This window comes from Natator depressus, chromosome 4 (assembly GCF_965152275.1).
Source record: "Natator depressus isolate rNatDep1 chromosome 4, rNatDep2.hap1, whole genome shotgun sequence".
Taxonomy (NCBI): Eukaryota; Metazoa; Chordata; order Testudines; family Cheloniidae; genus Natator; species Natator depressus.
In genome coordinates, this window is record NC_134237.1 from 12,197,648 (window position 1) to 12,221,613 (window position 23,966).

Genomic DNA, 23,966 nt, shown 5'->3' on the forward strand with positions numbered 1-23,966 from the left:
CTCCAAGCAAGACCATCTGAAATAGACCTTCTGCATTTGATTGTAGAATTAGAACTGCCATATTTAAACTTAAATTATTTAGGAATTGAGCAATAAGTAGGAATAAATTTTAAATAAACCTATATGTATTGTTAAGAAATACACAGATTAAAATTGCTTTACCTTTATCCAAACAAATTTAAATTTTTCAAAACTTGTCTATGAGAATAATCCAGTATTAAGACATTTCATACACATTAGATTTTTCTTGAAGGGGGACTAAACAGGGCACTAAGAATAAGATAGGGTTTAGATACAACCGGAAGTATAGAAGGCTAGCAGTGCTGATTTCCTTATAGGATGTTCTGCATCCTAATTACATTTCATTTGCTGCTCCCCTTGTTAATTACACAACTTGTCAGTGAAATATTAGTTTTCAATCTATTCCTTTATTACAGTAAACCTGTGTATCCCTTGAATCTTTTAAATTACCTTGCGGGAGGTCAGCATATATTAAAACTTTATTATAAGTACAGCTTTATTAATCTTAAATTAAGAAAAATATTAATTACATGGTGCTAATTATCGTGGCATGCCATTTGAGAAGCATGCCAGTGGAGGTAATCGAGGATATCTCAGTCTACAGGAGTAAAGTTATGTTATATCAACATATTGCAGAAATGACAATAGCATTATCATGTAGGGAAGTGAAGAAACAGTATTTGGTGAATTTTTTTTTTTTTAAATATTCAAGCTAAAATGTTCAAACCTGGGTGCCTAAAATTAGGCTCCAAAATAGTGGCTTGATCGTCAGAATGGCGGAGCCCTCTCAAATTCCACTGAGGTCAATAGGAGTTACAGGAGCCCAGCACCTTTTGAAAATCTGTGTGCTGTTCAGGAGCTTAACTTAGGCATCCAGGTTTGAAAATATCAGTAGGCAAAAGTTAAACTGAACATTCAAGAGACAATTTCTCTCCTTCTGTCCTGATGAGAAAATGGAGATGTGAAGATTTCCCTTATTTGGATATACTGGGATACCTAATACCAGCTGGTGCATCTGTCAGATAAAATGGTTACAACTTTTAAGCAGTAATTACACGTACTGAATTTAAATAGAACTTAAATTTAGTTTACATTTTTAAATATATTATGATATATAATTACATGTAACACCATTTAAATATTGAGGATTCATTATTCTATTTTGGGGGCGCACTATCTGAACACTTCCTTTATGAAGGGCTAGATTTATTTACAATTTTACATCTGAATCAAATATTTTTCACATTCTTAGGTCCCAATTCTACAAACTGTGTGTTTGCAACGTACAATGAAGTCTGAGAGTTGCATGTGTGGAAGGTTTTCAGGATTAGTCTGAGTTTGTATAAATTAAATTTCAGATTACTAAACCACTAATGTAAAAAGAACCCATTTTTATATGTAAATAAGTGCATGTAGTGCAAATAGGTAAACTTCAAAAATGCTGTACAATTTAAATTGCAAAGTCTGATTTCAAGCTGCCACAATACTGGAGGTGAATTTGGCTCAATACAATACTCGGCAAACTAGAACATATTTGCAGTGTACCCCGTAGATTTCATGGTGTCTCTCCATGGAATGTTTGACTTACTAAGACTCAGGGATGGTGTCACTTGAGTTACACCAGAAATTAATTTGGCTCACCATGTCTGTGACATTTGTCTGATCAAATGGAAAGTCACCAGTTTTTCACCTTGATTACTTTAAGTTTGAACCAGCTGAAAATGGAACTATTTTTATAATGTCAACTGATAAAGACTTTTAAAATTTCCCCTTTTTGAATGAGAAATTAAAATTAAGGTAGCAATGGAAAAAATCAGAGATACGCACAGCTATTGATGGCAATTGTTGGGTCTTCAGCATTTCTCAGGAGTAGACTAGAAATAACAGAATATGTAGTCAATTTTTAAAATGACAAATGTAAAAAACAATGTATTTGAAAATTTAGTTTTTACTTGTCTACTCTAGGACCTGAGGTCAGGGTTCTTGTTCATCCTGCAAGAGTTTGACAAGGCAAGGAAGGACACCTCCCTGCTTCCACTTGAGATGTTGATGTCATTATCTCTCATGCTGTTGTGATGAATCTTGAGTTCAGATCCTGATGAATAAGAATCACTTCAGTTTACTTATAAATAAACACATTTTAGCTATTAAGGCTATATATGCAATCTGTTAATTCATTAGCATGTAAATACTATAAACGTATATTTTTAATAAGCATTTCAGTTTCAGTCAGTACCTCTTTAATTTGTTACACCTCCCTGCCTTCTGCTATTGGGAGATGTTTGTTGCACTTCTGCTCTCTTCTTCTGCTATTGGGAGATTTCTTGCCGTTTTCCATATTGAGTGTTGCCTTCAACACCTTAGAAAAGAGAAGCAAATTAACACATTGTACAGTCAAGGGTTTCAAAACACTTTACAAACAATAAATGTAAGCTTCACAAAACATCCGTATGAGATCATTAAGTTGCATTTACAGTTCACAAATGGCTAAATTGGGTCATAGGAAACATTAAATGACTTGACAAATGCTACACAGTAAGTACAGACTCTAGATTGGACTAGTTTGTCAAAATCCTGAGATTTCTTGTAACTTCTAGAAATGCTCCTGGAAGTATGTACTCCCATGGGAAAGAGAAAATTACTTCCATAGCATTTTAATTTACACTATCAGCATTATATATAATATACAGATATCTGTATTATTCTTGGTGTGTATTGATGGCGTGCTCTGGGAGTTGCTGCGTAAAGGAACAGTAAACACAACTTAATTACATTTTTTATTGGTCCATTGACTAAAAGGTATGGACTTCCTGCAGGAAAAGAAATGTATGTAATGTGATCTGTTTTACCTTTTAGGCTGGAAAACTGCATGGAAAAAGCCCCTGAAAAGAACTAATATAAATGTAAAATAAGGAACATTGACGTGTTATGGATTCTCAGGCTCCATGTGATAGATCTGTTAATATTTAGGAGTGGTATTATATTTGCCAATTCATAGTCACAACATGCCTTCTAGTTACTATTTCAGGCATATAGTGACCTATGTAATTGTGTGCAAAGATCCATAAAAATGTATTCTAGGAACATCTTTTTTTAATCTTAAATTCAGAAAACTTGACTCTTCTACTAGAATATTTGGAAAACCCTGAAATGCAAAAAACCAAATTCGTCACATTAAGATCTTAAACAATTTTAAAATCCATTTGAGAAAAAGCAAATGAAAATCTGGCTGTCAGTCTCACATCTCAAATTAAAGCAGTGCAGCACGAGAGAATGCCTCAACCTTTGCAAGGGACGTTCACTGCACAAGAATAGCATTGTGTGCCCAGTAATGAGAACACCACTAAAAAAATTGCTAATGTTCAGCGTAGTGTAAAAAATTTCAAAACTTTGAAGAAACTGAATGAATAATATGATCATTCTTATGACACAAAAAGAGTCCCCCTTCTTGCTAAATTAAAAAAGCGCATAGCATTATCCCCTGAGTCAAGAGGGACAATTATATTAGCTATTTAAAGAAATAAACGTTGACATTTCTCAAATATGAGCATGTATTCCTTTTTAAAACGTCAGGCTTACCTTCCGAATGAACTATTTGATAAGAGCCTATTGCTCTAAAACAGATTTTTATCTTACACAACCTTCACTCTACTTACTTATACTTGTGAACTTTTTTCTTTTTTACTTCTCTCCTGCAATATTTGGAGTACTTATCTTACAAGTGTACAACTTGGTGTTTTTGTGGGGAAAACATGTCAACTGTAAGGAACATCCCTTTAAGTCCAGAGGAAATCTAAGATCTGAAAAAGGAGTCCAATGTAAAGATTAGTTAAGTAGACCTCCTAATGGCAGTACACAGGAAAATCAAATATAAAAATTGAAATACTGCAGTGCCTTCAGTCTTCATGGCAAATAAAATTGTCAAGAGCACCAAGAGCTGCTTTCAAAAGTGATTAAGAACCTAACTCATTAACTTTCAAAGTAACTTTGAAAAGTAACTTTTGAAAATCAGATTTAATGCTTTTGAAAATTTAATCCTACATCTCAACAGGAGAAAGAAGTGTGTGTCGCCTTACAGTAGATGTTCACCTAAGTAGTGAAACAGATACCTGTACTTTACCACATCACAGTCAGAAAATTTAAAAAAAGAAGAGGTGTGGGTAGGGAATTCATTTTGTTTTGCTTGCTCATGATGACAGAATGTGCCTTTATGTTGTTAAAACTCTTCATTAAAATAGTTAATTTAAAAATATTTCTTAACTTTACTAAAGTGGGCCAAGTACTCATGTTCACTGCTGGGAAGATAGTATGAAGACATTGTAGTTTATTGAATGCTTCTTAGTCTTTGTTAGAACACTTTAGATGAAACGATTTTTGTTGGTTGCCTTTTGGGGTATGCACTTGAATGACCATTTCAACCTGATCAGGAGCTTTCTCGGCACCTAGAGTACCACCCTCATGATTGTTAGACCTAAAAATTAACACATTTACCTTTTGTTTCATTTAGTAAATGTACTGTACAGCTATGAACCATATATTTTTCTCAGTTATTGCTGCAGCAGATTTGAAATAATAATGTAAGAATTGTAAACTGATGTGTGTACTGTGTTAGCATGCGTATAAACCGTTCATTTATGAACTCTATCGTGAAGTTTCTTGTGGGAAGAGGGGTGTTGGTTTTTCTATTAAAAAAAAAAAATTCTCACTGCAGTAACAATAGTGTGAAAAATGGTACATGGCTTAAATTAAAAACAATTTAATATAATAATTCTCAACATCAGTCAATTTGTAGGCCTAACAACCTTGGTGGTGTCAGCTGTAATAGCTAACGTGCCTTTTTTCTTGTAGTGGGTCACAATACTAACTTCTTATGTCTTTTGAAGATTTCATAACTTGGAACTGTTTTTTTTTTCTTAAGAGGAAATTATGATTCTTAACGACCCTTTGAAAACTTTTATGGTATTACATTCAGCATTGGAAACTTTCTTGTTCTGGTGTGTGGATTACTTACTTCTCATTGATTCCCATCACCTTGCAGCAAGCTTGAGTACTCGGTCTCTTGTAACTTTACGCTGTACCCCCCCCCCCCCCCAGTGCCACTGGGCAAAAAAAATCGTTCATTTATAAAATGTTGATATGGTGGGAATCAAACCTTTTTCCAAATTGTCTTTTAACTTTAGGAATTAAAATACTTTGCGCTGCTTGAGAAGTTCTGTTTTTTAAATCCATAAAAGGCAGTAAATTCAGAGTTCAGGGTTCTTGTTTTGCTGGCTTTTAGAAAAACTTCGGTATCTGACCCACATGTGCTGTGATACAATGAACAAAGAATGGAGCAAGAGATCTAACTCTGAATTTCCTGGTTTTTGTTCTAAATCAAACCTCAGCTATTCTTTTTTTTACGGAACATCTTGATATAATAGGGATAATGAACCTGAGCTGCTTTTAAGTGTTTTATTTTTTAAAGACTCCTGGTGAACATGAATACCTTGGGCTGAAACCTTTGGATATGATGTTCCCTGAACTAGAATTCCCTGAAACCACAACTCTCTTGTGTTGATATTATCTTTAATTTGAAATCAGTCATATGGTGCACCTCAACTTTGGGCCAAATTATCTTGAGTTCAAGTCTTGTGCCAGTAATTGAGTCCATACCCAGTGATAACTTTGTAATGAAGTACTATGGGAGACTGATTTCCTCTTCATTAAAGATGCCCGTTGCCATTCTTTAGCTATTTAGGTGAAAGTTAAAGAACTAATAATTGGATGGCTTTGGGATTGGCACAGACTTCCACCTCTAATTCATGAGTAAAGCTTGGTTTGATAGTGAACAGAAGTCATTATTATCTGGTAAGATTGTTCATTGGGTCTGTATGGAATAAGTTGTGGCTTCCATTTGTTTCTATCATAATTGACATTTGCTGTCTCCCTTGTTGGCAGTTTCAGCAAGAAGGCCAAGAATTGAGTTAGTACAGAGATTAAACATTGGCCTCTTTGGACTGAGGCTCAGTCAGGTTGGTGGGATGCTGTGGTGAAAGTTGCATTACTGCTGCCCACGATGTTACTGCTGAATAAAGGACTTCAGTGTGCAGGGCTGGTGATCAAGCACTTTTCCCAATTATTAAACCCACTTAAAAGAACAAATTTTAAAACGTTAGAAACTTTAAGAGTAGGGGTTACTATATATTTCTGCATAGCTGCTCCATTGTATGTAGTAAAGGAACACTATCAATTTGAAAAATGCATTTCTCTAAATTTTGTGATTACGGGAGCTACAGATAACACTTAGGATTATTCAAAAAATATACTTGAATTTTTTTCCAAAGCCTTTACTTTGTGCATTTGACAGCACTTTGTATATCCTCCTTTTTATAGCTCTCTTATATAATCAGTGAGATTCTAAAGACCCTCACTAACATCAAAAAGGAGAACAGAAAAATCCATTAATTCCTTTAAAAATGTATACACAGAACATATTATTTTAAAGGATGCTTTACCAGAAACTGGAAGATCTTGACTGCAAAAGGTTCTTTAGGAAAATATTGCATTCAAAATGCTAATAATGCCATTTTGATATGATATAGCAAAAATAGTATTTATTGATGGTTTTCTTTTTACTTTGCCAGAACTTTTAATCTATAACATTGGCAAAATGATTTTTATAAAAATGTTCATCTTTTTCCCCCCATGTAACATAGTTGTTTATATTTGGTCAATTCTGACTGATCAGGAGCTTCCACACGATCACTGTTGCTATTTTGCATTAGTGCCTTGTAATTGGAATATGAACTCGAGGACCTGTAGTTAGCCAAAATATATGGCTGTAAGTACCTAATTATTCTGACTATGCTCCAGTCTTCTTTTAATGGCATGGAATTTTTGAGTCAGTTAATCGTATACCTCTTTGAATAACGTATCTGATCAGAAAAAGTGCTATTTTTTCCCTAAAAGTGGCTTTCAGAAAATGCCGCAAACCTAATATTCACACATTTCTCATACTGTCTATTTCTTAAATTAGTTTTTAAGTTGTCCGAGTTCTTAAGGCCAACAAATTAGAGGTTTAAACGTGATATATTTTCAAAATACAATAATTTATAAAGAAGCATTCAAGATTTTTCTGGTATTTCATTGTTCACTTATTGTGATGTTACAGATCTGAAGAATAAATTTTACTTTTACTAAATGTAGTCATTCTGTTTAACAGCAGTGAGTGGAAGAGCATCTGCAATGTCAAACACTCCTACCCATAGCATTGCAACTTCTGTCTCCCAACCTCAGACGCCAGCTCCAAGTCCTATCATTTCTCCTTCAGCCATGCTACCGATCTACCCTGCCATAGATATTGATGCACAGGTAAGCCTGAATCAGTGCGGCATAATTGTGGTGAAGGTATTTGCTTCTACATAATGAATGAGTCACAATCAGTAAACAATTCTGATTTATATTTAGTTGCATTCTAGATTTCGTGGAATATAAAATCCTGCGTAATCCAACAGGACAATTGCAATGTGTTCTCATCTGGGCTACAGAACAGGTGGGAAAAAAGGAGGCATTTTGTTCGATGACTGATCATTTAGTTTTCACTTTCTCTTGTTTGTGCGATACTAAGTGATAAATTTTCTGATGAAATATCCTTGCAGTTATCTAACAGATATTTGAATCTTACCCCAAGATATTTTTCATCAGCTTTCTACCAGTCAGCAGGCAAAATAACTCTTCACAACCCGTCAGCCTGGCTCCTAGGTTGGCAGGGTTAGTGCGAATCAACATAAGTGTCTCTGTAACCATTGGGATCCATTGCTAACATTGTGCTAACTCTGTGGCATTCCCAGTACTTGCTAGCTTGGGTAACAGAAGACAGAACTTGGTTCCAAACTTTAGTTCTCTCTGCCCTATGCTGCATTGTTCTGCTACATGTCAGCCAGGAACTGGTTTTTTTTCTAATGTCTTAGAAGGTTTTGCTGTCAGAGTAGAAATTAAAAGAGAGAGAGAGAGAGAGAGGGATGGCTGCTGCCTTTTATAAAGTGTTCCATCTAAAAGTCTGTCACAGTCTCAGTAAAAGATTGCATCAAACACCACAGCTTTTCTTTTTTGGCACATATACACCGTTGAATAAGCTGATAATTCTTTAACCAGGCACTGGGAGGATTTGATGAAACATACATCACTCCACCATATGGGCCTGACAGGTAATGTCATCGTCATGAATGAGTGCATCATACCAAGATGGTAGATAATTAGAAATAACAGGAAATATATAAGTGGTTACTTGGAGACAGTGGATGCATTCTACAAAAATCAGAAAATTTTAAAAGCAGGAGCATGGAAAATTTAAATTTTAAAAGAACCGCTTTTAATCCTGCGCTCTTGCTCACATAACCTACTTAGTTTACCAGTGATCAAAATTTAGGATAATTTGTAAGCTCATTCTGTGGCATTATTAATAAGGCAGTGGTTCTGTAATTCTAGCAGTTGATGGACTTTCTCGTAAGATTGATCACTTAACCTCATTGCAGGGCTCAGAATGTTTCCTGGGGACCAGAGTTTGAGAACTATTGCAATAAAGGATTTGTTTTTCAGTGAAAAGTAGTTGATTCGAAGAAATGAAAGTCTTCACAATGTGTCAGTACTTTGAGTCTGGCTGCACAGCTTACTTCACCTCTCCTTGCTCCCAGGATTGCAGTTGTTTAGTATAATGTTTTAAGCTGAGCTAAAAATGTCAGCAGTTGTGGATGGCACATTTCTGGGAAATGTCAACTTTTTGAGTTCTTACCTTCCTATTAATAAGGAAACATAGGAACTTTTTGTGCTGAATTAGACATTTGGGCCAAGATTTCACTCTTGGTTGGGGGAAATGGAGGAGGGCAATTTAAAGCCTCTCAAGTCATCCTTTTTCTGGGTCTTAAAATCAAGGAAACCTCCCACCCTCCAAAAAAAAGTTACAGGGACCTTCATAGGCCTGGATTTCAAAAATGTAAATACAAAATTTGAAACATTTGTTTTTTAATTTTTCATGCACTAGGCCTAGCTAATCCATTCTCTTATTAACTAGAAATCAAAATCGACTTGCCTGTCAACTTTATGCTTATTCTTTTTGTCAAACACTTACTTCAACCCTCATGTTTCCCTTCCCAACCTTTCTATTATGTTTATCAATAATGTTAGCACTGCTCCAGAAATAAATCCTGCCAATTCATTTGTGCTCCCTCTGTTGGCTTTCCAGCTGCTAAGGCCTAATGCTGTAGTTCCTTCAGAAATACTAGCTATAAAGATGAGAATGAATTTTTATTTGTAGATTTGCTATGGGGGGTAAAAATTAAAAATCAAATCCATGCATTTCTTAGACGGCAACAATTTGTAATGCATATTGTATTTTGAGTGTAAATTGCAGGACTGGCATTATGACCTTTAAAGATTAAACAGTTTAGCAGAAAATATGATATATCACAGTTCTTGAAGACGCTTATTAAAAGCCCTGTTTAAAGAGCTGAATTTAGAAGCTTAACATCTAATTTGAGGAAGATTATAGTTAGTTTCACAAGAAAAATGTCTAGAGTTATTGAAAACATTTCTTGGGCTTTTAAAAGATTTGTCTTGTAAAGGAGGTACATTTAAATCTTCATGCAGTAATGACCATGGAATTTTAAAATGAAGAAAAATGTATTTTGCTATTTTGAAATATGTGTAATTTTTTTCTTTTAGACGGAGAGTAATCATGACACAGCATTGACACTTGCATGTGCTGGTGGCCATGAAGAATTAGTACAAACACTGCTAGAGAGAGGCGCTAATATTGAGCATCGGGACAAAAAAGGTAGGAATCTCAGTATATTGGTGTATGTGGGTTCCATTTAGAATGAACTCCGGTATCTTACAATGCAGCAAAACAATTATATGCTTAGAACCTGGTATTACTTATGCTTTTACATTTATTTTAGACTTTATTCATGGTGACCCAACTTTCTTTTTATTGCTATAACTAAAGTTGTTAATGATTTTAAAATAGATGGAGATAATCAAACATTCTTTATTCTGTTTCAGGATTTACTCCGCTAATTTTGGCTGCAACAGCTGGTCATGTTGGTGTTGTCGAAATCTTGTTGGACAATGGTGCAGATATTGAAGCCCAATCTGAGAGAACCAAGGACACGCCGTTGTCTTTGGCTTGTTCAGGGGGAAGACAAGAGGTGAAGTGAAATTTACCCATGTATAAAGGCACCCTTACTGTAGAAGCAGGTTGCAAGTTACATGGTTTAGATTAAGAGCAAATTTATTTTCCGTAGTGTGGGAGACACAGATGCCTAGACTTCCACAGCGCCCCAACTTTGTATTTTATTAACATTTTTTTAATTTTATTGCCATGAAATTTAGGAGAAATAATTGCAACCATAATCTGTTTTTCTGAGGGTAGGGGCATGGTGTTGAAGAGTTCAAGTTCTTTCTTTTAAAAAGGATTGCTTTCAAAACGGAGACCTGTTTTTTCTAGACACGTCTTTTTGGTGTATTCATACGTTTAGAACATTTTCTCCAGTTAGGTTTTCAACTTTAAGGAGAGAATCAAAAGTAACTTATTTTGTAACATTGCAGGTGGTGGAGCTGCTGCTAGCTCGAGGGGCAAACAAAGAGCACAGGAACGTTTCTGATTACACACCTCTAAGTCTAGCTGCTTCTGGTGGCTATGTGAACATCATCAAAATCCTACTCAGTGCTGGTGCAGAAATCAATTCTAGGCAAGTTCTCTTTTTCATCCCTACTCCCCTACTTTTATAGTTGCTTGTTAAATCTAAAATAAAAGTTCAGTTGGTGACTGTATGAAAGAAACTCATTCCTAGAGCTTTTAATCCTGATACAATATTTAAAGAAATGTATAGTCTTCCTAGTCATTGGTTTAGTTTTTGCCCCATTTTAGACCAGAACAGTTCAAGTATGCTTTTTGAAGACCCAGACCATTTTAACTACCATTCCTTTCTCCCCCTTCCTTCAAGCGACTCTCCGTGTTTTTGCTACCAAACTTATAGCACTCCTTTCTGGGTTATGGTGAAAATCCTCCTACTGACTTGGATCAGTCTGCTACTTGAGTATAGATACTTTTGAAATAAGAAACAATCACTCACGAAGACATAGCATCTCCTTTCTCTTATTTTCCTCTCCCCCCCCCTTCTCTTTCTCCAGCCCAGGTACCAAAAAGTGTACACCATTTTATTTTTAAAACTATTTTATTTTTTAAGGTTTTTCTAATAGTTTTAGCATGTAAGTACCATTGCTATGTCTGACCTTATTTCTGTTTGCAGCCATATTGCTAAAGGATGACTTTGTCCGGGACACTGAGCAAAGGAGACAATTATTAAAGCTTTAAAGCAGGATGGGAAATTGCTCATAACAGAAATTTTTAAAAATATAAACAGTACCATTTTTCTTTCACAAAGATTTATAGTAGTTAGTCTCAAATATCGAGCTCCCATGCTTTGTGTCATAAAGTCACTTTCTCTCCCATACTGAGGCCCACAGTTCTGTTCCAGTGAGTCTTCATCCTACTTGTAGCATTGGAGGGTGGAACAAGATCTGCCATTCACTGGCAGGAAGTGTTGTATGGCCCAGCCTCTGGAGACCCCAGACAGTTCTCCTTCTGCCTTCAGAGCTGCAGGCAAGGGGGTCAATGTGAGTCATGAGTTAGCCTGGGATACCGGAGCCATGGGTTCTATTCCTGGTGCTGACGCTGCTGGGTGACCTCTGACGACACTTCACTTTTTTGTGCCTCTAAGGTGGGGTTAATGATACTGACCTGCCTTGTAGGCAAGCAACTCCAGACATTTCTGCTGCAGAGGAGAAACTGAAACCATGACCACAAAGAGATGCTTAGTTCAGCCCCAGAATAATTAGAGCTGTCAAGCAGAATCAGGCTGGCCAAAATATATATGAACTCAGTGCCTGGTACTCCTGCTCATCTTCATGGAGTATGGCATGGCAACTAAATTTAAAAAGACCAAGGTACCCTGGTCTTTACTTCCTTCTTCGTGGATAGATATTTTTGTGTTTTGTGCAGTCAGGAATCAGGCCTACTGCAGAAAGTCTCTCTGGGACATGGGTTGCCTCAAGACATCCAGCCCCCTTTCTCTGATCAGCTGAAAAGGGTCAGGTATTTGGAAAATGTCCGCTCCACGCTGCTAACCTGAAGAGATTTCCCATGTGAGGTACACAAAAACATAATTGACATTCAAATGTAGTGGTCTAGGGACCATGGCACTTCACGTGGCCACACTATCCTGTTGTAGAATTCCAGCATTCTATAGAAACATAGTACTATACCTTTCATATGGTTTAAAATAGTCCTTCAGATAGCTCCAGACTTATATTAAACACAGTATACCATCTTGCGAATCAAATGGCCTCTTTATGCGTTAGCATCCTATGTTAAATGGGCAGAAAACCACAGAGTATTTCAGTGGTAACTAATGTGGTGTTTTTGTATGGGGTCTTCAAAGCAAAAAGTGTTTATCACTAATGTCGGAGTACTCTTCCTGAAGAGCGGTAGAGGCCTCATGGCCAGATAAATCATGTATCTCATGAGGAGATCTCCTAGGGGGCCACATGGTCATCAGTTAGTATGTCCTTACAGGTTTCCAAATTGAACACTCGCTCCTTTGAGAGAAAGGTGCTCCAAATTTTAGTCTCTCTGGTAGTAGAGAATGGCCTTAATAATAGATTTCTGGAGTTGTAACATCACTTATCTCCCTCCCTAGATGTACACAGTGATTAAAATCAATATAACAAACCTGTGGACCTTCATATGAGAGAATATATCCATCCTTACCTGAAAACTGCTTTTCTCTGAGTAATTAGATCAACAGATGGCCTACCTTTGGCAGGTTTTCAGTAACATGCTGAGAAGTGTGATATGGCTTTTGGGTCAGTCAGTACATTTCAAAGTTTGTTATGCTCTGCAGTACATTACTGTAATAATCATCTTGAGTTAGCAGGGCTGGTTCTGCTTCCAGTGCTGCAGGGAGATTAGAGAAAGGAAACTTTCAGGTTTGGTATGGATACACTTTTTTCTATTTTGAGCTGCATTTCTGCTAATACTAATAAGCTCAGAATTACCAATGGTAACTAAGCTTTCTTTTCAAAATGTTATAATTTGTTTCATGGTGAAAAAGTACTTGACCCTGATCTTTCAGATTGCATGACTCAACAAAATGCTTAGCTTTGCTAAAAAGTAATTTCCTCATAAGACAACTAATAATCTAAAAGCAGAGTACATAATACCTACAAATGCAAACATTGTAGAAGACCTTGCTTTTATCAGCCTTCTTCAACTTGAATAACTTCTAGTTTGGGAACTTTCATTTTTCACATTCTAATTTTCCTCTCACCCTTTTCAATGATAATGAGAATTAAAATTGTTTTTGTTTTTCCCCCCCCCAGAACTGGTAGCAAACTGGGCATTTCTCCTTTAATGTTGGCAGCTATGAATGGGCACACTGCTGCTGTTAAGCTACTGTTGGACATGGGTTCTGATATTAATGCCCAGATAGAGACCAATCGGAATACTGCCTTGACTTTGGCCTGTTTCCAAGGAAGAACTGAAGTGGTTAGCCTACTGCTTGACAGAAAAGCTAATGTCGAGCACAGAGCTAAGGTAAGGAGCAGGATGAGATACGTGTCTTTCAGCTAAGCAGATTTATACTAAGAATGTAGTTCTATGTCTCACGTGACTTTTTCCCCCTTGGAAGTTAAGAAAAGAGGGAAAATAAGTATTTCCTATGTAGTAACTATCTGCTTATAGATTGCATGCACACCTATTGAAACCGCCGAGGAAGAGGCTGAGTTTTAATAGAGCTATTTAAAAGAAAAGAAATATCTTTGTTTTAAGGTTATTGTTTGTTTACACACAGACTTACACCCATTGTGTGTACAGTAAAGAAAAAACATTTGTTTTAGCTTCTGGAGCTTTATTTAATCTTCAGATAATCACAAGCATCAGAATGATGATAAATCTTACACTTAATCATTTTATATTAAATTTCTTGAGACCTTCATATTTTTAAAAATTAAAAGCTGATCTTAACCCAAGCTATGTTCATGGCCTGACTCTCTACCTTCTGCCTGGCTTCCACAGCCATGGAGGCGAAATGGAATCCTGAGGTGTGCACCCTGTAAACGAGGCACTGCAGCAACTCTGGAGCCATCAAATCCCTCCCCCTGCCTGGGACAGAGTTTGTGACTTCACTTGGCATTTCCTCTCCTTGCCAGATTTGGCAGCCATTGGGGTGGAGGATGACAGTAGAGAAAAGGCTTCTCAGCTGACAGTCAGTATTCCAGACAGCTACATCAGTTGACCTACCACATAGTGTCCCTGGCAGTCAGCATTGAAAAGGAGCTGTCAACCAAGGAATGAAGATAGGTGTGATCAGGTCAAAAGTTGCCTCCTTTCCCTCTGCCCACTAAATGAAACATAAGTTAAGAGTTTAAACTTGCAGGATCTGCTTCTGTACCAACTGTTAGAATAGAGTTTCTCCCCTCCAAGACTAGTCTGACTATCTCCCTTCCCTCCCCACCCAGTAGACATCAGTACAGGTGTTGCTGCAGTTGAGGTTTTCTCTCCCCATACAAAAACCTGTTTACATGAGCTCCACAGCAGTACATCCCTTCTTTGCTATCTGCTCCTCATGCCCAAACCTGTACAAGATTGATTGGGCTAGTGTAAAAAGCCTAGTCACATGATAGCCAAGGACTTCTCCACCTCTTTGTGCTGCAAAGCGCAGGTCCAGGATTTGTCCCCCAAAGCATGTTTAGTCTCCAGAGTATAACATAGTGCATGGTCCACACTCTTGGCCAGCTGCAGGTGATGTTATTTTTTCCTTCTAAATGTTGGTAACAGTTTATATAAACGTGGCTTGCAAGGTAATGATGGAAATGCATATGTTTGAACTTAAAACTTTTTGCTGCAAGCTGAAGTTACTCCTGGCTTTTAGTGAAAAAGGGAGCGGGGGGGCAGGAAAAAAAGAAAATAACTAACTTTCATTCCCCCTGCTTACTCAACCTAGACTGGTCTCACACCATTAATGGAAGCTGCCTCGGGTGGATATGCAGAGGTAGGCAGAGTTCTTCTGGACAAAGGTGCAGATGTCAATGCTCCTCCAGTACCCTCATCGAGAGATACAGCTTTAACCATAGCAGCAGACAAAGGGCACTACAAGTTCTGTGAGCTTCTCATTAGCAGGTACCATATTTGAAGCTGTGCTGTTAAAGGGTCTTGAATGCTGATCATCTTACTTTTCTTTATTTCACAGGAGATGTAACATTGAGTAATTTTAGCTTATACTTTGTATTAGACCCAAACATGTATTTTCTTCCTCACCATGCTTAGACCTAAGACTCAGATCAGAGATCTTAATATTTCCTTGCATCCTCATTGTTGAGGGATGTATCTTTTGAACCCTCCATCTTATAATATTCACTGTTACTGTGAATATGCTCCCATTAGCAGCCATTTCCAAGGTAGATACCAATGCACATTCATGAATAGACCAGTAGAAGGCATATAGGAAACAGCTGTCAGCAAGCCCCTCCTATAAGCCTGACCACAACTTGAGATATACCTGCAATTATAAACAAAGGTTCAGAGATAGTGCCTGAGTCTGGATTTCTGGCATGCTCTCAGGTTACCATACTGACTGTTGGCACGCGTAGTGTAAATGTTTATATCATCATAATGATTCAGAAGGTCAAAAAACAATTTTAAAAACTGGAACATCTCCATTCCAAACATGTATAAAATGCAGTATTTTAATGCTAAAAGGTTAGTTGAAATAGGTAATGACTTAATTATACAGATCCTGTGTATTGTTTGTTCTCAAAGCATGATTCAATTTTTGGTCAAAACAATTTGCTTTTTTTTAGGGGAGCTCACATTGATGTACGGAATAAGAAAGGGAATACTCCACTATGGCTTGCAGCAAATGGTGGGCATCTAGATGTTGTCCAGCTACTGGTACAAGCTGGAGCAGATGTGGATGCTGCTGATAACAGAAAGATAACGCCTCTTATGGCAGCCTTTCGAAAGGTAGACTGTGGAATTTTTCTTCCTTCTCCCTTCCTTATTCAGATATTATTTCTTGGTAAATTTAACTGTACGATGGTAATCAAAACATGGGTACATTAGATCTACTAAATCTCCTCTTTAATTATCACAATATTTGAAAGAGTAAATGAAAAACTTGCATAAATATTTTTAGAGTCTGGTTTGAACCCACAAAAATAAGTATTTGCATCACCTATGCAACTTTATACTTTGTCAACATGTTGCAGAAACATTCATGGGAAAGAGTTACGTTCTTAGGTATCCGGTTGTTTGGGACTATGACAGTGTGCTTTACTCACCATTAGGATGGCGCCTCCTCCTGGCCGTTCTGCAGAATAGCTAACTAGGTTGATGCCTCTCCTTGTGGTTGTAAGCCGTCCCTCCACACCCTCTTTGTCTGCAGCCCCCTCTCACTCCAGGAGCTGCTGTGGCCTTTTCATGATTCAGCCCCCTGGCTAGGTCATTATTATGGTTTCCTCTTTTGGGGGGGAAATCTCTTCTCCACAAACAGGCTCAGTCTTCCTATGCATTGCCTGTACCACTTTCCCAGTGGCTGATTGGGAAACCCGGGCCTGCAGTCTACTGCAGATTCCAGCTCGGGGACCCTATAACCAGAAGTCAAGGTTTGTTCCTGTCTAGACCGTACTACCTTTTTCTGAGCCCTGTCCTACTTTCCTGGCCTTTCCACTCTCTGGGTTTGCCAGCCCAAACATATCTCCCTTTGCCCAGGGAGTGACTGCAGACTTTCCAGGCAGCCCCTTCTGCTTCCAGTTTCCTTTTGGAGAATCCCCACCTGTCCTTCGCAGGTGAGCGTCTCTCTAATTAGCTGTCTCCAGCCTAAAGCTCCCCCATTTTCAGCCAAATTAGCTGATTGGGCCTTCCTGGCCTAAATCAATTTTTATAAGGCCAGTATGGGGAGCACACCCCATCACAGGGACCCAGTGTGACATGAGTAACCTATTACTTTGCAAATATTAGTATACAAAATTGCATTTTAAATGATTGGTTACTGCCAGGAGTAGAGTATGTGGACACCTGGGGAGTTGAAAAGGTGTGAAGGCAAAAGTTTGATCCCTTGGATCTCTCATGAGCAAGAGAAGGCTTGGCAGTAATACCTTATTAGTGAGGTATAAGCCAAGTTTGAACTATAAAATATCTGTTACATTGGTATTGCGTAGATTTACTGGAATTGCTCAGTAGAGAAGGGTGTCATGAACCCTGCTCTTCAGTTGATGTTGGTAAATGAAAGGTTAGTGGCTAATACCATCTATGACCTGATTATTGATGAAGCCTCTGGTTTGAATGACTTTTCAGGACCTTCATTAGCCAAAATATTGCATGCAAGGTACTCAGTTCCAGCATGAATCAAGGGAGGGTTGCTGAGGCTGTTTTGCATATGATCTTAATTGTGGGAGATCTCTCTCCCCAAGATATGTAATAGAAAATGCATCTAGTGATGAAAGTCCTAGGATAGACTGTTCTCTTTGCAGAAACATATATACCACCAGTGGATTTGTTCCCTAAATCAGTCAGTAAGCAACCAGTCAATCTCTAAGCTACTCTATATTAACAACTTCTATCATGTTAAAATGATTAAAATTGCATTATTCATTTGTTACAAGATAACTATTGTAATTAACCATTGTACTTGGTTTGAAAATAAGCATCTTGACTTTGCCTCCGTGCTTTTGTCCCATTGACGATGTTCTATTCCATTGACTTTGTGCATCCTATTGATGATATAGCACATTGAACTGTATAAAGATAAGATTTAGAATTATGAAAACTTGACTACTGTACATGTGATGCAAATAGCATTTTTCAACGATAAGTAACTAGTACACATTTTTCAAAAGAAACCACTTCTCCACAATTACTAGTAAATACCCACACATTTTAAAATCAAGGGTTTTCTTCTTGAACATGGAGAGAAGAGTGAGACGTGTTTGAAATGAGGGAAAAAACGTTGAATTTAACACTCCAGAACCAAAAATACTTGAATAATTTAGGAAACTTTTTAACTAAAAATATGTGTGTAGGAGAGGAAAGGAGTGGAGCATCTCCAGACTTGAGAAATTGGGTATTAATTAATATTTGAGAGAGTTTGAAAGGGAGATGCCTGATGCCTCAGTAACAGAGCTACTGATTACTACAAGACATTCCAGAGACAACCATGTTTGACAAATGTATAGTGCTTTAAAAGAGCTATTAATTTGCTATGAAATAACCTGATGTTTGAAATAAAATTTTCAGGGTCATGTAAAGGTGGTGCGCTATCTAGTGAAAGAAGTAAACCAGTTTCCATCAGATTCAGAATGTATGAGATACATAGCAACGATTACTGACAAGGTAAGGTAATTGTTGCAATGTGGCTACTCTTAGCAAGATTTTGGTAAGACTGAAAAGTATTACTAAAAGAATAGTTCTAATTGTGACTAATCAAGGTTGGAGTAGAATTTACCATCAACATCTGTTTGACTGGCAAAGCAAGCTTAGCATGATTTTCAAAATAAATAGAATTTTGAGTAGAAAAACTGTGTTTTATTTTGGTAAAAATTGAAAATCCAAATGCTGTAACAGTAGTACAAGTTACAGTAAATGGTTGTGAAAATGGTAGTAAATGCAGCTTGCCACTAATTACTTACTAATTTTCAGTTTCCCAGACACTTGCTCAGATCAGTGAAGTTCTACTGCATTTTTAAATATTATTACCGAAGGCAACTTTGTTTGTTTTGTCTTTTCCATAAAAATAAATATAACATTCTAATGCTTCCAATGTGACATTTGATTATATTCATAGAACTCCAGTGGAGCTCCTAAAGTCTTCCATTCTTAAACATAGTTGAAAGATTGTTCTCCTGATGTTGATTAAATGCAGTAAACAAGAACTGTAAACAAACAGTAAAATATTATACATTTCTGCTTTATAAGCAAGCAACTCTTTTATGCTGTTCAGTATTTTTGGGATCCAGTGCTGTTCTGAGCTTGAACTAAATATCTGAAGTTGACATTTGCTGTTGAGTAAGTGAATTGCTGTTGGATTGAATTGCTATCCATTTATCTTTCATAAATGGCCTCCCAATTTTCATAATATTAAGTAATTGCTTCTCAGGGGATTGGTAATATCTTTTGAGCCTCTCACCTCCTGTGAAAGTTCTATCTCTTGCATTGTTCATCTCTGGTCCAGGTTGGTATGGGCAAATGGCATCAGGTATCAAAAGGAATAAGGCATCAGCAGGAAGTAGATCATGAGAAAAGTAGAGCGGTGGTAGTACAGAGTGTTTCCACTGTATCACTGATTCCCTGCACCATCATCACACTCCCTGCAAAATCTCCTCCCTGAAGTTCAGGCTGTGCAGTGTTGGAGGATGACATGAGTGAGGAGACAGCACTCTCCATGGCACTTCTTCCCCCCATCCCCTCACCTCACCGGCAAAGTTCTGTGAGTTTGCAAGAATTTAATGCCATTCATCCAAATATTGATATGGCCCACATCACAATGTATCTGAGAACTTCCCAAGGACTTCCTTCTTACCTTGGAGAGAGAGAGAATGTTGGTGGGTTATTTGGTTAGAGCTGTGACATCTACTCTCCTTCCCAACTTTCTTTTATCATTTTATTGTTACTTCAGCTTCCCAATCCCTTTTCCCCCTTTATGTTTGATCAGCCTGTTTTATCCTGTTCAACAGCCTTCGATTTTAAACTCTCTGGGGCAAGGACTCTGTCCTCTGTTCGACTACACAGTGCCTAGCACAGTTGACACCCAATTAGGGATACTAGACTTTACTGTAATATAGTATATATAAAGAAGGGGAAATGGAGGGACTTGCTGAAGGAAAGTTAAGCTGGAGATGGGTACTGCATTTATACCTGAACATTATGAACTTAGTAGTTATCCCTTGAGTGAAATAGTTCCAGAGCCTTGATTCAGCTTCTGTGACAGTCCTACAGGTGAGGGCATGTGTCCACATTTATCATTTTTACTAACCAGAATTCCTGATAGACTCAGCAAGGAAGCCAGTAATTGAGTAGATGTAGAAACTGAACTACACTTTCAAGCATGTGGCTGTCTATTGAAGGCAAAATTGAGGCACATAAGTGGAGTAGTGTGGAAAAACTTGCTGACCTTGTTCCACCTATTCTGTGGATAAATGGAGCTTTTTAGTCTCCAGGGCTGTAAGACACCTTTTGTAAGCATTAAATTTAAAAAATGAGAGAATAAAACACTATTCCTTTTTTCTAATGGTACTCTAAATATCACCACAAAACTGCCCTTTGTTGACATTGAGTAGCTGCAGTTCTGTGTCTCAAACTGCTTCTTTCATAATAAAAGATTCTGTAGTTTCCACAGCATGTTAGCCGTAAAAAGACCAGTAATTAAAATAATAAAATAATATTTTAAAAATGCTTTGTACCAATATGCCTCCAATACAAAACACGAATATTCTTCACATTTTTCTTTAAAACTTTTTAAAAACGATTGATTAATACAACTAAGTGAGCAAGCTGTAAATCTCGTATCATTTGGAAAATATAAGTTTGTCTACCAATACAATACATATTACAGGATTTTATGTTTTCAGACAGAAGATTGATTTACTTTGTCATTTTAGGAGATGTTAAAGAAGTGCCACCTTTGTATGGAATCAATAGTACAAGCCAAAGATAGACAGGCTGCTGAAGCAAATAAAAATGCAAGCATTCTTTTAGAAGAGCTGGATTTAGAGAAGGTAAGGAATCCTCTTTCATTTGAAGTTTCATTTCTGTGACCAAAACCTCTCTACCATCAAAAGAAACTATACAAGATCTGGGCCTGAATTAAAAACTCTCTCTCTCTCACACACACACACTCTTGGACTAGAGCTGTGTGAAATATAAGCTGTACGTTATTCCCTGATAACCAGAAACTTCTTCGCTTAAACTCTGTACCGTTCACTTTTTTTAAACATCATCATAATAAAATATTTACCACAAAGAGGGAGCCACTGAATGTTTAGCCACCATAAAATCCACCTTTTAGGTGGCCAAAACTTCACGGCTGTTTCTTTGGCAGTGAAAGTGCTTCATACCCGCTATTCCTGATAGATTATTTTTTCTGTTAAACTGTAAAATAATCTATGCAAATATAAGAAAATAGGATTTTAAGGTAATTGTAGTTTGTAGATGGCACACAGAAACAGAAAACCTGTTACATAATATTTATTGTCTCAAAGAGTATGTGCTTTATCTCCTGCATACCAAGTTTAAAAGGAATATCATTAAAATAATGCTTATGTACGGACACTGTTTCTTGGTATAAGCATTTCCCAAAAAGATTAATATGAAGCAGAAAGTTATTTTGTACACACTGAGCTTAATGAAGAGTCTGTACCTGGTAACATTAGCACAAATATATTTGATCTAAAATCTGTATTTTTTAAAAAAATAGTATCAGATAATTTAAGCTTCTAGTGCCACATTAGTTGCAGCGTTTTTAATAAGCATATATTTTACCATCTCACTCTAATTGAAAATGGTTTATCTTCATTATTTTTGGTAAGTTTCATGCATTCTTGATTTGGCTTATGCTTTCATATGCACATGCTCTGTAGGTGCGCTTGAAGATTAAATATAGGGCAAAATTCTCCTCTCCCCTGCAATATGTATTGTTTACATGTGCAGAATTTCCATTAGCAGCAATGGAAGTTCAACAGGTGAAACAAGTGTTAAATGTATAATTGAGATCCGTAGTGCAGGTCAGTGGAAAATATTGGCCTTTTGATGTTTAAACATAATTTAACTGATTAAATTAGAGGTTTGACTTTCACAGTTACAAATTGTAACGTAAAAAAGTAGTAATCTTGAAGCATTCACATTGCTCCCGAACAAGGTGCATGGTTCCTCTTTATCAACTTGCAATATTCTCATGCTGCTAAAATGTTCTTGACTTACAGCTGAGGGAAGAAAGCAGGAGGCTGGCTTTGGCTGCCAAAAGAGAGAAAAGAAAAGAGAAACGGAGAAAGAAAAAGGAAGAACAAAGAAGAAAACTAGAAGAAATAGAAGCAAAAAATAAAGAGAATTTTGAACTACAAGCTGCTCAAGAGAAGGAAAAGCTGAAATCTGAAGGTAGTCTTATTTCTGTTTTCCATAGATTTAATCTTTTCCCATCATTTTTTACTCCCATTATTACAGCTTTTTTTATCAGTACTTTGATACAAGGTTTCATGTAGTCCATCCATATTTGCTATATCTAACATTACTTTTAAATTTTACTAAACACAGGAAATGCTATACTGGATCAGACCAGTGGTCTATCTAGGCGATATGCTGTCTCTGACAGTGGCCATAACCAACTGCTTCAGAAGCAACTATGGGATAACCTGTCCACAGTGAAATTTTCCTCCTAGCCCCTAGTCCATAGTGGTTGGCTTTGTCCTGAAGCTTGAGTTTTTATATCCTTTCCAGAGCTCTTCTGTTTTTAATATTTGCTAAAACTCTCCCCCTATTCTTGTTATCTGAATAATGTCAGATCCTTTGGGCTCTGATACCTTGTAGCAATGAGTTCCAAAGGCTAATTGATTGTTGTATGGGAAGGTATTTCCTTTTATCGGTTTTGAATTTGCCACTTTTTGATTTCACTGAATGTCCCCTTGTTCTGGTATCATGAAAAACAGATTGGTAACTTCTCTACACCTTCAATTATTTTGTATGCTTGTATCATGTTCCCTACTATTAGTCTCCTCTCAAAGGCAAACAATAAACCCAGTCTTTTCAGTTTCTCTTCATGTGAGAGTTTTTCCATACCCTTAATCATTTTTGTTAGCACTCTTGGAACCCCCTTTATTTCTGCTATATCCTTTAGGACAGGGGTTCTCAAACTGGGAGTCGGGACCCCTCAGGGTGTTGCAAGGTTCTTACATGGGGGGTCGCGAACTGTCAGACTCCACACCCCAAACCACGCTTTACCCCCAGCATTTATAATTATGTTAAATATATAAAAAAGAATTTTTAATTGATGGGGGGCGGGGGGTTGCACTCAGAGGCTTTCTATGTGAAAGGTGTCACCAGTACAAAAGTTTGAGAATCACTGCTTTAGGAGATGGAATTACTGGAACTGAATGCAATATGAAGGCGTACCATTGGTTTATATAATGGCACTGTAACAATTTCTGCATTATTTGTATGTAACTGTCTAGGCAGTTATTGGCTTATGATTATCCCATGGAGTCATTCAAGTCTGTTACTAAACTTTAATAGTAAATTGCCTGATCTGCTAAGTGTGACTTTAAAGACAAAAAAAATCCTGGAAGTGGACATTTCCTCATGCTGTAGTAATTTTTTTGATTCTTAATCAGATGAGCCTGAGGTCCTAATGGAGCCTCCTAGTGCCACCACTACAACCACCATAGGTATATCTGCAACGTGGACTACGTTAGCAGGTTCCCATGGGAAAAGGAACAATACCATCACCACAACCAGCTCCAAGAGGAAAAGCAGGAAAAACAAAATTCACCCAGATAATGTTCAGATTCTATTTGATGATCAGCTCCCAATCTCCTATGGTCAACCAGAAAAAGCCAGTGGCGAGTCGAAGAGCAGCAGTACCAGTGAAAGTGGTGACAGTGACAACATGAGGATTTCCAGCTGTAGTGACGAAAGCAGCAATAGCAACAGCAGCCACAAAAGTGACAGTCATTCTTCCACAGCAGCCATTAACACACTGAGCACCAAGAAACAGCCATCGGTACTTGTCACTTTTCCAAAGGACGAGAGGAAAGCAATTTCTGGCAAATCGTCAATAAAGTAGGTTATTGTGACCGTACATGATAACTCCCAGTATAAAATAATTGGAACTTCCTGCTGAAAATGACTTTCAAGATCTTTTTCA

The 23,966-nt window shown here is 37.3% G+C and overlaps 1 protein-coding gene across 3 annotated transcripts in view; it reads left to right on the forward strand.

Moving 5' to 3' along the window:
- Positions 1-23,966, forward strand: part of ANKRD17 (ankyrin repeat domain 17) — a 131,660-nt gene that overhangs the window by 87,774 nt on the left and 19,920 nt on the right. For 2 of the 3 annotated variants that reach the window (XM_074950408.1, XM_074950406.1), the window contains exons 16-26: positions 7,223-7,371; positions 9,721-9,832; positions 10,060-10,205; positions 10,606-10,748; positions 13,441-13,654; positions 15,063-15,238; positions 15,919-16,081; positions 18,353-18,448; positions 20,713-20,829; positions 22,033-22,204; positions 23,434-23,881. In XM_074950408.1, coding sequence (XP_074806509.1) covers positions 7,223-7,371; positions 9,721-9,832; positions 10,060-10,205; positions 10,606-10,748; positions 13,441-13,654; positions 15,063-15,238; positions 15,919-16,081; positions 18,353-18,448; positions 20,713-20,829; positions 22,033-22,204; positions 23,434-23,881 — 1,936 coding nt within the window. The remainder of the gene's footprint in view (positions 1-7,222; positions 7,372-9,720; positions 9,833-10,059; positions 10,206-10,605; positions 10,749-13,440; positions 13,655-15,062; positions 15,239-15,918; positions 16,082-18,352; positions 18,449-20,712; positions 20,830-22,032; positions 22,205-23,433; positions 23,882-23,966) is intronic. The other variant, XM_074950407.1, reaches the window with a different exon arrangement.